This window comes from Polypterus senegalus, chromosome 3, assembly GCF_016835505.1.
Source record: "Polypterus senegalus isolate Bchr_013 chromosome 3, ASM1683550v1, whole genome shotgun sequence".
Taxonomy (NCBI): domain Eukaryota; kingdom Metazoa; phylum Chordata; class Cladistia; order Polypteriformes; family Polypteridae; genus Polypterus; species Polypterus senegalus.
The window spans coordinates 45856441-45872439 of NC_053156.1; the positions used below are offsets into that span (position 1 = coordinate 45856441).

General features: G+C 39.3%; 1 protein-coding gene across 1 annotated transcript in view; it reads left to right on the top strand.

Annotated features, from left to right (window-relative positions):
• Positions 1-2662: 2662 nt before the first annotated feature.
• The window catches only part of LOC120525098 (voltage-gated potassium channel subunit beta-3-like), a 242011-nt gene continuing 228674 nt past the window's right edge, over positions 2663-15999 (top strand). The window contains exon 1 of the mRNA XM_039747100.1: positions 2663-3192. Coding sequence (XP_039603034.1) covers positions 2942-3192 — 251 coding nt within the window. The 5' untranslated portion in view covers positions 2663-2941. The remainder of the gene's footprint in view (positions 3193-15999) is intronic.

A 15999-nucleotide genomic window follows, 5' to 3' on the forward strand; every position in this document is an offset into this window, starting at 1 on the left:
TCCTTCCATACCCTCAGCTGGTTCACCACCTGTGCGATCTCAGTGAGACTGAGTGGTTCACAGCTAATTGGAGGATCAGCCTTTAAGAATATTGGACCCAGACATATCCAACGTCCTAGCTGGAGGATCAGCTTTAAACAGCTGCTCAAAGTAGCCAGCACAGCAGGTTACAACTGCAGTGTCATCCGTAAGGACCGTTACATCACCTGCATTACATCATCATTACTTACTTCAGTGACATTCATGTCTCTGGTGACTTTTCCTATGAAGTCAGTAGACTGATTGGGAGAGTATGGAGGGGTCATGAGGTCACTGGAAAAGGGTGTGTGGCGCTCCCGATATCTTTGCAAAAGGAAGAAGGTCCAAATCTTTAGAGTCCTGGCGCTTCCTGTTTTGTTATACAGTTGCAAAACATGAACACTATCCAGTGACCTGAGATGAAGACTGGACTCTTTTCAGAGAATCCTTAGGATTTGACTTTGGTTTGACTTTTTGTCGAACGAGCGATTACTCACTGAGTATCACTGAGTTTCAGATGAGGCACATTACCTGCATTGTGAGGGAGCATCAGTTACAGCACTATGGCCACGTGACGCGATTCGCAGAGTGTGATCTAGCTCGCAGGACCCTCATTGTTGAGGACCCAAGCGGCTGGGCCAGGCCAAGTGGATGTCCATGTATCACCTGGCTGCAGCAGATAGAGGGTGATTTCCGGAGGGCAAGGTTGGACTGCATGTTTGCCTGGGGGGTTGCCAACCAGGATTCTGAACTGTTTCATCATGTGGTAGGGACGGCAATGCGCTGTACCAGTGCATGCTCCCCAACCAAACCTGATCTAACCTGAAGTTGGAAAAGTGCCTTCTTCAGACACAGGTTTGAGTGTAAATGCTGACTTCCACAATTATTTATTTCTTAAATGTGGGGTGAGGGTAAGAAGCGAGACTCCCGGAACTGGAACTGCAGTTCTTCCAGTAGTTCTGCAGCCACTCTACAAGTAGAAAGGAACAAGGAGTCAATGACAATGTTACCTCATTCACTATTCCAGATCCAGTTATTCTGATGTTAATAAAGTCAGATAGTCCCCATATATATATATATATATATATATATATATATATATATATATATATATGTGTGTATGAATATTCTGCATAGATATGCTTTCATTCTCCAAGCTTAGGAGCAAGGCAAAATACATAAAAGACTTAGTCAGAGAGTCTCTGAATTAAGTTTGTTGCACTAATTTTGTATTAACAATTAACCTGACATACACAGTTTTGACATGTGAGAAAAAACATATTAGAGCATCAGTAGAACTTGCACATTTCACATATTCATTATTATTGATTGATTTGCAGCTAAACTAGTAGCACATATTTGCACATAGAGTACATAGTACAGAATGTACTGTATATACTGTGCTGTATATATATATATATATATATATATATATATATATATATATATATATATATATATATATATATATATATAATCCTAAGGCTAAAAGTGCAACAATTTTTTGCAACGATTTTATGTGACTTTTTTGTCACGCTTTAAATCGGGCTTATTTTAAAACCTACATATATATGTTCGGTATAATTTTTTTCAGAATGTTTTGAACGTTAATGTGATGTTGTTAGATTTTCAGATTGTCATTGAGTTTTTAAACGTTTTAAATTATAAACTAAAATATCAGGAAAGTCATGCATCGAGCATAGTGGACTTCAGTTTAACAGGAATGCTCCAATCGGTAAAAGAGTAAATATTTTATTCTCATTTCATGATTTTTTAATCCGTTAAATAATAATTAATTTTTCTTTTACATATTTATAGAATTTCGTGATTTGTACATTTACAGATTTTACTACTATTCTGGCCGCATCTGGGGGTGTGTATATATATATATATATAGTTGCAATACGACTCTCTTCTCTATGAGTTAGCTCTGATAGCTTATGGTTTCCCTTTACAAAAATATGTATAACTATATAATTCTTAAAAACAAAACGCAGTATTGAGTTCTGATTTTTTTAACGAGAGGACATCATACAATAAGCAGTGGCATTATAAGTGTATCTTTCCCTTGGCTTTCAGATGTCTTTAAAGTGTCTAATTTATAGAAAATCTCTTGCCCTGGAGCCCGCAGATAGCTGCTCGGTGTCTCCCGAGCTCTCCGTAGCCCTTCTGCCATAGAATGCACTCGTCCTCCTTCCCTCGAGCCAGTGTGACTAGCTGGACAGGACAGGGTTAAGCTCAGATGGTTTCTTTTGTAAAGCACGCTAAAGGGAGAGGCGCTACTGTGTGTGTGTGTGAGAGAGAGAGAGAGAGAGAGAGCGTGGGGAGGGGAGAGGTCTGAAATATTTATGGCTGGGAGTGGCTTGCATCCCAATGAGCCAACTACAGTAGCAGTGTCTTTTGGAGTGAGTCTGTAAGTGTGTGCTTTTGTGTGCGCGCGTGCGTGTGTGTGTGTGTGGAAGTGTGTGAAGCTTCCATGGGTGCGTATTTGCTGCTTATATCGTTCCATAGGCTGAGCTGAGGCTGGAAACCTGAAGGAGCTTGCCTGCACTTAGACTGCTGCACCGCATTGGCACGGCAGGCTGGACTGGAGCAGCGCACACGAGCCGCTGTGTGCGGGAGTGAGGCACCGTTTGTTTTTTTTGTTGTTTTTTTTTTTGGCCTGTGTGTGTGTGGTTTTCTTTGAAAGCGCTGAGAAGGAACAAGACGGAATCAAAGGAGTAGATGAGGCAGGTGCCTTCAGCAGTCTGAGATGACAGGCATCTGAAACTGACTGACAGTTCCCCCTCCCCCATACCCCCACCCCTGACCCCCACCCTAATCCCCCACCCTTCCACCCCTATCTAGCTGGGCTCCTTTCTGTGGGAAGTATAGCCTGCCAACAACGTCTGGGTTCAAGTAGCCCACACGGCTCTCCGGCATTATGCAGGTTTCAATTGCTTGCACAGAGCACAACCTGAAGAGCCGCAACAGTGATGACCGGCTGTGTACCGTGCGACCTCCTGCAAGCACCTGTGTGAGCAGCAGTGGGCAAGGGGGCAACGGAGGCGGACACCATCCCCCCGCAAAGTGCCGGACGGTGGCAGTGGTTACCCGGAATGTATGTCACAATGCGGCCCAGGTGCCCACCTTGGTGAAGGAGTCCATCGGGCGGAACACGGGCATGAAGTACAGGTGGGTGATGTTAAGAGGAACAAGTGGCATGCTTGTGAAAAGTTTTAAATGCCAAGAGTCCTGGTTGCTGCAGGTAATAGTGCATGTAGCTCCTCTGCTTTAGTTTACTGTACTGCTCAACTATTTCTACTTCAGCACAGTGAATGACATTGTGCCATAGCATACTGCACCATGCTAGATGCCTTTATGCTGTATGGTACTGCAGTATACTCTACCACTCTAGGGCTAAAAGATGCTGCATTAGAAAAAAACATCAGGCAATTCTAAATAGGAGCCTGAGGTGGCTAATGCCTTGACCAGTAAGTTTAACTAACTTGATTAGTTTGCATGGCAGCCAAGTGACCCCCCAGTGCCAGCTGGCCAGTTCATTAACTTCGGTACTATCTAAAACACTAAATCGTTCCATGCCCTGCTCGTCTTATGGTCTAGTCCACTCAATAACATTCTTAACATCACAGAATAATCCTTTGGAATTTGGTTTCCTTTGTTCTGCACAATACAGCACAATCTAATATGTGGAGTATGGTTTATTCTAATAAAAAGACACTTCAATATTAAAGCACTGGCTGTGGCTTAAACTGTAAGCAATTGATGGCGTTGGGCTCCAAATGAAAGGTGCTGTATAAAGCAAGCCTTGACTCATTGAAGATCACCAAAACCAGACTGCCATTCTTATAATGCGCTGTAATGTTATGTGCCTGTAATCATTTTTTATCTTGCTTTGAAATAGTGTCTGAAAGGCACTATAAAAAGTCCTTACTTACAAAAATGGTTGCTCTCTCCTCTAAAGGTATTAGACGTCTAATACTGAATGAACTTGTGTCCCCCCGAGTACTGGGCCAAGAGCAGATTTGCACATAAAGCTTGGCCGAAGCAGTGGCATTCAGTACAACAGAGCCTGCCACATTTCATGGATGTTTTCCATATCTATGGGATAGATCTCCTCCAGGATAGCATGACATTGTTAATTCAAAAAAAAAACTTCACCCAATTAAACCTTTGCTTTCATGCAGATGGGTAGATTGTTAAGTTTTGATTGGACATCAGACACTTTACGTTGCAGTCATGTTACGGGTCCACCTGAAAAAATACAACATAATAATGCTGCAGGAGTGCGAGTTGTGATAATTATGCCACATATGCCCGGGTGCTTGCTAACAAGAAGTCACATTTTGAATAGGAAAATCAATAATAGTGCCACCACCATAAAGACATTTTTAAATTCAAATAATGTAAGATGCAAATCCTTCAGAAATTAAATCCATTTTAAAAGAAGCAACACACATAAGCATTGCTGTTGACTAAAAAGAAAAGTAAAATTCAAAACTACGAGGAATGGATTACACCAGTCAGGCCATGGTGAGCCGTGGCAGCTGCAAGTTTTCCTTGCATTGGTCTCTTGATCTGAGACTCATTTCCAAGTTTTATTTAACTGAGTTTGATTTCTACTTGTAAGTTGTAGATTTGAAAAGTTGGTTGAGTTGTGTTGTGGCAAGTTGCTCCTCAGCTTTTGTCAAAATTTCTTGTCTGATATTGTATTAGTCGGGTGTTGTACTGTGTTAGCCATAAAGGATGCATTGAGAAATCAAGCAAAATGACACCTTTTTATTGGATAGCTGAAAAGATTACAACATGCAAGCTTTCGAGGGGCCTAAGCTCTTTTATATTGCTCACAATCTACCTTTTCATTGCTGCCCCATGCACTTTATATTGAAGATATGCGGTACAGCTGTTTACATGTATAGAATGCAGTACTAGGGTGTTGTACTGTGTTAGCCATTATGGATGTAGTGAGAAATCAAGCTAAATGACGCCGTTTATTGGCTAACTAAAAAGATTCAAATATGTAAGCTTTTGAGGCAACTCATGCCTGAGTTGCCTTGAAAGTTTGCATATATAGAATGACATTTCTGACATTTCTAAGGGTTAGCCATCTAAGATATTGTAATACTGTTTTGAACCCGCAGCCTTGTAGCTTATGGTACATCCCCCTAGCCACTATGACACTCTACCTTGTGTATATTACGTGTAAACTGCACCCACAGGATCAAGTGTAAGCATCAGTAAATAGTCGACCGAGCAGAATCTCTTATTTACTACCATGTCCACTTACTGAACTCTCATTTAAAAGCTGCATTCTTACTGGATTAATTGGGTTTAGTAATTAATGGATAGCATAATCAATAGATGTCCAAAACAGGCCCATCAAGGAGATAGGCTACGCTTACGTGACCTAAAAGTCTTGTAAAGAACTTGGACTTAAAGCAAAATACAAAGCAACCTCAACTGAAGTATGAGCTCTAAAACTGAGAAACAAGGAGTCCCGAATAACAGCAGGCGCACAGATTAGCCACATATTAGGAGACCGGGTAAAATAAAAACCTGCAGTGCTTCTTGATCAGCCTCATAATTAAATGATTGAATTTTATTATGCTGAGAATCAGTGTGAATACAACATATCTTTAAACCTCATGCTGCAAGGTCATTTTGAAAGATAAATAAGTAAGATTAATTAAGACAAAACATCATTATTTGGATTGGGTAATTTATTAAGAGAATTCCTGCAATGAAGCCTTTAATGTCCTCCTTGGATTGTACTGAAAAGCCAATGCTGGTCTATATTGGGAAAGAGCTTGTTATAATGTGTACTGTTGATACAGGGCAGAAAGTTTATGTAATGAAGTTGATAGTACCGTGACATAACATCATTTCAAACCCAGCTAATCCAATTCAGGGTAGTGAGCATTAGGTGCAAGCCAGGAAACAACTCAGGAATATTGCAGGGCCCACTCATGCACACACATCAAAATGGGACACATGTACAACAGAAAATGGGGTATCTGGAAATATTGTAGGAATGTACAAAGTCAATACAGAGTCAGATGAAAAACATTTTGGCAAGATTTGCATATCATGACATTCAAAATAGACCAGTATAGTGAAGTCCGATTCACTCATACATATATAAAGTAATTGAAATAATGTGGATTCTGTATGTTGTGGCTGGCAGTGAGAAAGCAGTCAGAATCATTGAGTAGTGTTGGGTAACCGTCTTTAAGTGCTTAACTCAACTCAACCGAACATAAGGTCTGTAACTCTGGCTTTTCTCTGTTGCTCTGCTCTCACTTGTAAGCATCGCTGGCTCTTAGCAGACTCTAAGTCAGCATAAAGACACCATCTTTGTATTTAAATGGCGGATTGGCCGGAAGAGGTAGAGCTTGATCTGGATGTCATGGTCAGGCAGGAGTGCCCTCACTGGGCATCTTCTCTGGGCTGTTGAGAAAGAACAGGATGTTGTTAGGGGCAGCGCCCCCTCTCGTCCCAGAGTGGTATTAGCTGAACTCAGTTGAGCTTGTTTGGGGACTCCCAAACATGTATGCATGACAATATCTATATATTTGGCACCCTACAGTGTTTATAGCATGTGTATGTTTTTTACTTATAATGTGCATATAGACTGTAAAAGAAAACATTAGAACAAGATGGAAGAGTTGGTGCACTGAACCACATATAATTGTTGGAAAAAAATAATAAAAAGGTTGAAAATGAGTAACAAGTCTTTTCAGACTGGAGTCAATAGATAGTCTGACTCAAAATGGTTGCAGAACCCATTAAGAAGCCAGAAGTGACATTGCTGATTCTGCTGGTCGTCTTGTAGGGTAGAGAGGAGGACAACAACAACAACAAGAAGAAGTCTTAGGCAACAGCACCAACTCTTGACTCGGATTAGAATTACCATTAGATAAGCCCTCAAGATGTCTCCCAAGCAGACGTGTGTGACAGTGTTTGCACTCTGTGTGTGTGTATTTATATACAAAAGATACACAGATAGTGAAGGGCTCTGTTATCACATGGAAAAAGTAGGGAAAGTTTCTGGCACAAAAAAAAGCATTTTTCTGAGGCTTATGTTTCTTCTTGAGCACTCAGGTCTACTTCTGAACTTTTGATGCTATCTCTGCATGACATCAAATCTCAGTCCAGACTCCTTGTGTGTGTGGCTCTTAGTTGGTGGAGTGAGATGCCCACCTAAATTTGAAATTCGGAATCCCTCAATGTACTGAAGAAATGTTTGAAGACTCCCTTGTTTGGTGAATTTCTGTCTATCTGCTGTTAGGTTTTTGTAATCAAGGAATGTTAACTTGCTTGTATTTTGTTCTGAGGGCGTCATTTCTTTGTTACCTTGTAGTGATACTTGTCCACAAGCAGTCTGCAGACCGACATTTACTTGATTATGTTGATTTCTTTTGTAAGACGCTTTGGGTAAAAGCATCTTCTAAGCAAATAAATATAAATGCAAATGAAAATGTATAATGTCAAATTCTCTGCTGAACAGTCTTCATCTTTAAAGTGTCTTAATGGACCTACTGTATGGTATTTTGGGGTTTAACCATATATATATATATAAATAAACTTTACCTATATTATATTTAAATTATATACTAGTCAATGAGAAATGTATGCCATAAAAGAAATTGAACTAGTGGGTGTGAGTGCCGTCAGGGGAACAGCAGGCACATTATGGATATGAGGATTAGCGGTGAGAAGAGCTTCTACACAAGGTTAAAGAAGAGTTTTTAAAAATCCAAATGGACTAATCTGGGCATGATACTGGTGGAGCAAAGAGCAGCTTGTGAGTTCCTTGTGTGCGTGGTTTTCATCCAACAATCCAAAGACAGGCTGCCAAGCTGATTGACCCAAATGGTGCTAAAGTGTGTGTGAGGGGCTTCTGTAATTTATTTTAATTTATGTATCTACCACATTTTTATACAATAGTGTAGCTCTCCTACCTTGATAGCTCTTACCACATTTCCTAAGAATGTTTTCACCCTTTACTGTTTTTATTATCTTTTCTGTAATGTGTCAAACAAATGCAATCCAATGTTTTTTCTAAAATTCCCTAAGCCATAACCTACCCCACAACCCTACGAAAATGACACACCATTGCGTGAGGAGTGACTAAATCAAGAGTTGTGTACAGTCGATCAAAAAGGGAAAAAAAGCAAAACTTAAAGTTCATGTATAAGAACTCTATAGCTGCATGGGGTGAGCAAACTCCCAGAAATCAGAAAAAGCAAAGCATTTATTCTCCCAACATGACTAAATAATTGAGAAAGCCACTGCAGTGCTTGCTGATAAGCCCTTCTTAAAATCTGCATGATAACGCTTAATTTAGTAAGGAAAGTGAAGAAGACGCCCACTGACCTTTTTTAAACTTTTCAGTTCTGAATCAACCTTAATGAGAAAATTTGTAAGAACGCTTCAAAGTATTGTAACTAAGTTGGTTCATTAGGTTATATTTATCCACTGAACAACATCCTATCATCCATTCCTTGAATGTCCCTATTACATTACAAGGTTGTGTTGGTCCAGTAACACACAGGGCAGGAACCAGCTTGGAAGGAATGCCAGTCATAGACGCTGGACCAGTTCTAAAGTTACCATTCGGCTTAACAAGCATATCTTGGGGGCCCTGTAATGTGAAAATCCTGTTGTTGAACTTGGGTCCCTGAGCTGTGAGGCAGCAGCTCTAATCCCCCTACTCCATATTTGAGTCGAATGTTTTTTAAACAAGATACAGTACTTCAAAGTCAAGTGTATCAGCCCTTCTTTATTTCATCCAATGCCTTTCACAATGCAAAGAAGGAAGCAATGCAAAGCAACACCAAAGGGCATTTCAATAACAAGAGAAATAGATACCACATGTATTTAGGTTAGGACATTTATTTGCATTTTAAGAGTGATCGCCCCATGTATCCCTATAGCAATGTATAGTCCTCTTCATGGTATAACACCACCAGTGCCAAGCAAAAGCCACCCTCTGTGCTAGAAAACATTAAAGTGGATGACAACAGATGTTAATGGTGACATTATCTAAAACAGTCTAATGCACTGTGCTATTTGCTTTAAACTCCTCGAACTCTTTTGCATCACAATTTGCCCTATGCTATTCATACACTGTGTGACATTGGGTAAATCACATCATTCTGCACCCTGTGCTATGTTACCATAATCAGACAGACATAACAGGACATTCCGTATGATTTTGGAATGCATAATGGAAGATTACAGACACCGAGCCATTCTGCAATTTGTGTTTTTTAATAGCAAAGTATCAGATCTTGTTACAAGCTTTGGCCGATGTATGCTCTTTGATGTTGCGGCACGCTTCTGTATGCTGTGTGTTAAATCTTCAATGATACTGCTGTTCAGCACCACAGCCTACCCCGATGTGAAATAACTAGTCTTTGACACCTCATATTTTGAAAAGGCAATATACTGTATGGTATCATCTTGTATGCATTCTACACACAAACACACCTCTCCAGTTTATTATAAATTCCAAAGTGCTTTGAACTGGAGTCAGGTTAATGTCGCAGTCTCTGTCAGTCTGGTTCCTTCCAGTCTAACTCCTCCGCCACTCAACCGCATTTTAAGCAAGATGCCGGTATTTATATCGGCCCTTGATGTTTTAATATTCATTCTGTGCAACACTCAATAATCCTTGCACCACATCTTACGTAAGGCTCTACAATCCACAATATTAAGAGCATGCAGAACCCGATAAGGCATTCGCTGCTCTATATGATGCTTTCCCATTTTGCTTTGCACAACGCCACAGTATGAGTATTCTGTGACTGTGCCATCAATTGTGATAATGTTGAGCTGTCATTTCGTTTCACTGAGCTGTTCAAAGGGGGCGCATGATGTGTGTGTGTGTGTGTGTATAGTCGGCTCTTTCCATGAACAGCACCAAAGCTTCCAGGGTCAGTTGTAACTATAATTAGTTGTGTTTTACCATTGTTAGACCTTCAGATATTATGGACGTTCAGAGTTACTACGCACGATTACAGTTTTTTGGTGTCATGGTCTATGCTTGTCCTGATGATTGTGTCTGTTTAGTGTGGTCAGTGTAGCTTACATGCATCTTAGTTTTTCTGCGTTTATTGTAAGTAGGGAGGGCTATTTCAAAATCTGTAACAATTAACGATACACTGACAATTTAGGGTACACATTCTGTGAGCTTTCTGAGCGACTGATTTTTATCCCTCAAGAATCCTTGTTGTATCAGTTTCAAGAGATTCTCATTTGCTTATCATTTTTGCTGAAATTATAGTGACCTAGAAGGCTTTCCTTTAAGTTTTTTAGGAGCACTGTTCTAGTGGGTTCAAGTCATTCTTTCACATGTGTGCTAATAGCACCAATGGCATTAACTACTACTGTCATGTAAGGTTTGAGACAAACCAGCCCAATAGCAAAGTCATGTGTAGCTTTGTGCTAAATCACACAGTGCTCTTTCGCTGTTAAAAACCTCCTATTCAAGGTTTTTCAAAGAGCACAACAAGTCCACGAGCAACATATAGTTGTGAGCTCATTACTTTTTTAGATTAATGTACTCTAATAGTATTTAGTTAATCAATCAACATTAACTGACAGATGATATCAAATTGTTTGTCTGTAACAACAGCCTTTTAGAAAGACTTAGCTGTCGCTAATCAACTTTCATAGATTGACAGATAGATATCACTGTGGTCGTTGTCTTTAACATCTTTTTATAGATGTCATTCTCTAGATTGACAAATTGATAGATCAATAAGGAATAAACTATATAAGAAATATATAGATTGATAGGGAGTGAGGAGCCACTTGTCTAGAAAGAAAGATCGAGAGAGAGAGAGATAATGAAGAGCTATAGGCAGTGAGACAGATAAGAATTAAACCAAAGAAGAAACTAAGAAACAGACAGACAGACAGATAGATAGATAGATAGATAGATAGATAGATAGATAGATAGATAGATAGATAGATAAATAAAATATATAAGGATATATACAGATTTATAGATAGTTAAGAGCCACTTACAGGGAAACAGAGAGTCAAATAATGCGGAAATATATACAGATAGGTAAGAAATAAACTATAAAAGAAGCTAGGAAACACATAGATATTGTAACAGACAACTATTACTTGTTCACTACTGGGAACTGTGCTTGTTCCACATCGAGGCTCCCTGCGTCCTTTGCACATTCCTTATCAGACAGTCCACCATGCTTTTTCTCTGCTATTTCTCACATCTTTGAGTGATTGGGTAAGAGAGAGGTGAGGTAGAGATGGTGCTGCATTTGTGTATGGAGGTGTCAGACTGCCTGTGAGGCTGCAGGAGCAGGTTGCAGAGCCAATAAACGTCAACTCAGTCTACTTAGTAAATTGTCTCTAGCCTCATTTCCTCATTCTTCTTGTCACATACAATATATAATGAGAAATAATAATATTATTGACAAAATATTTAAATATATTATGTGTAGTTTGTGACTTGAGATTGGATTTACCTATTTTTGGCACTTTTAATTCAGTTTATTCTAGTATAGCACTCTTTACTGAGCACAGACTCAAAAATGCATGCACATGTTTACAGTTATAAAACAATAAAATAAATATTTAAAACACACTTCATATGTGGAATAAACTGTAAAACAGAGCCATTTCATTATGAGTAGCATAAACAAATCATGCAAATGTAAGTGTATTAATATTATAATTAAAATGTCACCAACATTTACAGAGAAAATGAGCCTCTGGAGAGTCAAAAGTGAGTTATGATAGGCTCTGAGGCTAAGGATCAGCGCTGGTATCCAGAAGGTTGCCGGTTCGAATCCCCGTCACTGCCAAAAGAGATCCTACTCTGCTGGGCCCTTGAGCAAGGCCCTTAACCTTCAATTGCTCCAGGGATGCTGTACAATGGCTGACCCTGCGCTATGATCCCAAGGGGTATGCAAAAACTAACAAATTCCTAATACAAGAAATTGTATAAGGCGAAATAAAGAACAAAAAAAAGTCACACTCAAAAGTCAAAAAAAGTTACAGTTCTGGTGATGTAGGCCAACTGTCTGGCCACTGTCCCTGGGCACTGTTCAGTTTAATAACTGTATGTTTCGAGTGCTGGACACTCTAGTAAGATGAAATGCTTTCATTCTTGGATTCAAATGCAGTAACCAGTATCTCTGGTCCACTTACCATGGGCAGGAACAGAGCTTTGCAGTATAGCATTCTACCATGTGCCACAACAGGATAGCAAGAAGAGAAACTGAATGGGAGAGGGACAGTAATCATTTTTATGACTGTTGCATTTATATTTTTGCATAAATGACTATCAAAGTTTCAATACGAGCATTTAATAAAAGTTGTGGGAATGGATATGCTAAACACTAGTGAGTCTTCAGCCTGGATGTACTACAGAGAATATTGTTACTTTTCATATAAATGTGTGCATAAATGATCGTTTTCCTTTATTTTTGGCAGTTTTCTGCCAGTGATATCACTGCTGCCATTTCAAGTTTCTGCTGTGTGAGACACTGTTGTTTGTTAGGGTGTTTCCACATTGGACGTCACAACGGACGCCTTCATAAAATCAAACCATGCTTCTCTGCATTTTTATTTGTCAAAAGAAAAGCCCACACTTTTTCAGCTTGTGAGCTACTTTTAAAATGACCAGGTCGAAATAATCTACCTACATTAAAAATGATATATATATATATATATAGACAAAAGCACTTCGATTTTGACATTGTGAGAAAAAAAAGTCTTTTCCAATTCCACATCCAGCCCATACCATCCCCAAACAATTTTTTTTTTAATCCCTTCTTTAGTTGATATAAATTGGAAGGCCAACTAGATCACAGCCAGAGTTTTGCAGTAGTTCACGCGTTTGATCGTGCGTGCAGGATGACCAGTGTGTGAGAAGAAGAGAGATCTCAGACTGGTCACTCTGTATGTCAATCAAGTGGCAAATGCCATAGGGAAGATATCATAGACTAACATTTAAAAATTTTTTTTTTTTTTGAATGCAACGCAATCTACCTGAACAACCTTTGCGATCTACTGATTGATCGCAGTCGACACATTGGGCACCCCTGGTCTAGGGCAACTTCTTTTGCTTTTGGGTTTTCAGCTTTATAAATTCTGCTTACCCTTTTGGTTTTTATGTTGCTGTGTTGAGTTTAGGTTTAGCTTGAAATTCCCCTTTAACAAACTACTTACTGCCCAAAAATAAATAAACTAATTTGCTCTGCACAATTGATCCTCAAATGATTATGTAAATACCAGTAATGGCGTACTGCACGATAACGTGCAGTGAATACACTTTACTTGAGCATTTCTAGTTTTCATCCTCTTTCTTTCTCTGTACGTTTATCATTCGTTTGCTCAGAGGTTGATGCGCTTGCTGCTTCCTGAGCAGCTCTTCTTCCGCTGCTTCTCTTCTTCCGTCTGCATCTTTTCCCGTTAAAACTGATTAAGTTAGTTTTTGTGTTGCAATTACTTAGTACGTTTTTCTTAATTTTTCACTTAAGCTGGCATTCAAGTCTTCAATCTGCCTCAAGTATGATTTAAGATATGAAGAGGTAGAGGAAGTGACCGCAAGGGTGGTAGGGAATGAGAACAGTGCATGTACTCATGCCCACACAGCTGCCCTGCTGCGCACTGCCAAGAGTTGACTCTACAATAAAATAAAATACAAATAAAAAGAGGAATAACCTCAAGGTCAATCATCACCCCGAAAGCAGATAGTATACGTCACGTAGTATATTTTTACTTAATTTCAGGTCAATAGTTCAAACGGTTTGCAAGCTAAAGGTGATTTAAAATACTGGACAATCTGAATATGATCGTAACACTCTATGTCAGACCTGTTTCCCAAGGTATTGGGAGATTTGATTGGGAAGTCAAGACATGTATCTTGAGGAGACTGCTCTTAGAGTGTATCATACCATTCAAATCGAGTTACCGTATATACTCATGTATAAGTCGGGCCTTGAAACCCGAAAAATCAGTCATAAAATCACACCCCGAGTTGTACACCCATTTAAAAATGCTACACTTAATTTTTTTTTTACATCATCTTGCTTCCTCCAATCTCACATCAGCTTCTCAGACACATCAAATTTCTTTGCAGCAGCACAATTACCAGTTTCTTTCGCTACTTCAATGACTTTTAATTTAAAACCAGCTTCGTATTTTCTTCTGATCGAAGGCTCAATTGGAGATAAAGGATGCTCTTACAATAAAGGTGTATGAGGGTGTGAGATACAAAAAACACTAAACAGTGCGAACGTCACTTCAGAATAGTTCAGGTATTACCATGTGGTCACGTAGGCACAATAGAGAGAGAGAGAGAGAGAGGTTAGGAGCACCTGCTGATACAACACATTGCCGCACCCACATAAAAAAAGGCAGTGTGCTCCGTGGTTACTCTCTCAGGTGGGTGATAGCATATCATAACCCCTTGTACCAATAGCATGTTTTCCACATTCAATTTATATGGCCAAAATTATAAAATACCAGAAATTATACTGTCAAGTCAAGTCCTGACTTATCCACAGGAGAACTTATCCGTGAGTATATACGGTATATTCACCAAACCTTGCCATGAGAATGTTAATGTTAGTGGAAAAGTCGCATAAGTGTTTGTCTAATCTGAATAGAATGTAAGTTTTGCATAGCTACATAGATATGAAACATTCTGTTTTAACTGCAATTTTTTATTTCCAGTTGAGGCGGCTGTCAAAAATCAAGCCTGTTTTATCTAAACGCAACATTGGAACCCCTGCAGATTTTATTTTTTCTCCAGCCGTCGTGTTTGTTTGTTTTTTCTGTTTGGATGAATCAAAACATGCTCAGATTAATGCTAGCATAATACCAAGAAAATGTCTGTTGATCTAGGAAATATGAATGACAGAGTAATATGCCTTATTGGTATGGATGATAAAGACTGATTTTACATGAATGTTTGTAACACCAGTGAAATTCACCTCAGTTATTAATTTTCTAAACTACATTTTAGATTGCTTTCAGATCATGTCCACTGAACTCTGATGGAGTCTCTGCAGTAAGCAGGAGTTTCTTTTAAGTGCATATGTTGCAAGGCCCCATGGCCTTTACTTGCAACTGATTTGATGACCACAATTAAAATGATGTCCTCACTTTATCTAGAAGCCAAGACTTGCGTGATGTTACTATTGCCATTTCTTCAGCCATGCTGTTAATCTGTAGGACTGTGGTAAGGCTTCTTTTGCCCTCTCCTTTCAGAGGGATATCTTGCATGACCTTGCCAAGTTCTCAGTTATGTGTACCATGGTAATTTAGACAGTCTAATGCTATTCAAATTAAGTATGCCTGTTCTTCCTTAGCTTTAGGTGGTATAGCTGGTATTAAAGATGTTATGGGAAAGGTTTAGAGGTGGACCTTTGCCTCTTTCATGCAGAAAGCATTTACCTTGTATGCTTATTTGCCTGGTGACCTTCAGCATGAGAGTTCAGCCTGTGACACTGCAATAGCTCCTACTGGAAAGCAGAGCCAACCCTCATCCTCAGTAATGGGTCTTTCTGCTTCTCTAAATGACTAGTTCATTGGAGAGAAGTGCATTCATGAGGAATGGCAAAGTGGCATATTAAGTAATAATTTATATCTTTACATGTACATGCGTGTTCTATAATTTGGCAAAGGGCAACTTACCATTTCTCACATCCCTCAAACACCTTTCCTTTCCGATGAGTGGGGAGCAGCCAGAAATGGAGAGTATTAAATTGCAGAGTGACTCATGTCTAATAATATGGGCACATTTTAAGACTCCTGTGAATTAACTTAACATTATAATACGTCTGACAAACAGGAGGAGACCATTCAGTCCATCAAGCTTGTTTTACTGATGAATACTTAAGAAGTGTCGATATCTCACTCAGATACTTTCTGAAAGCTGTCAAAGTTTCTGCTTCAAATTCATAACCTGGTCATTTGTTTCTTATTCTTTTGATT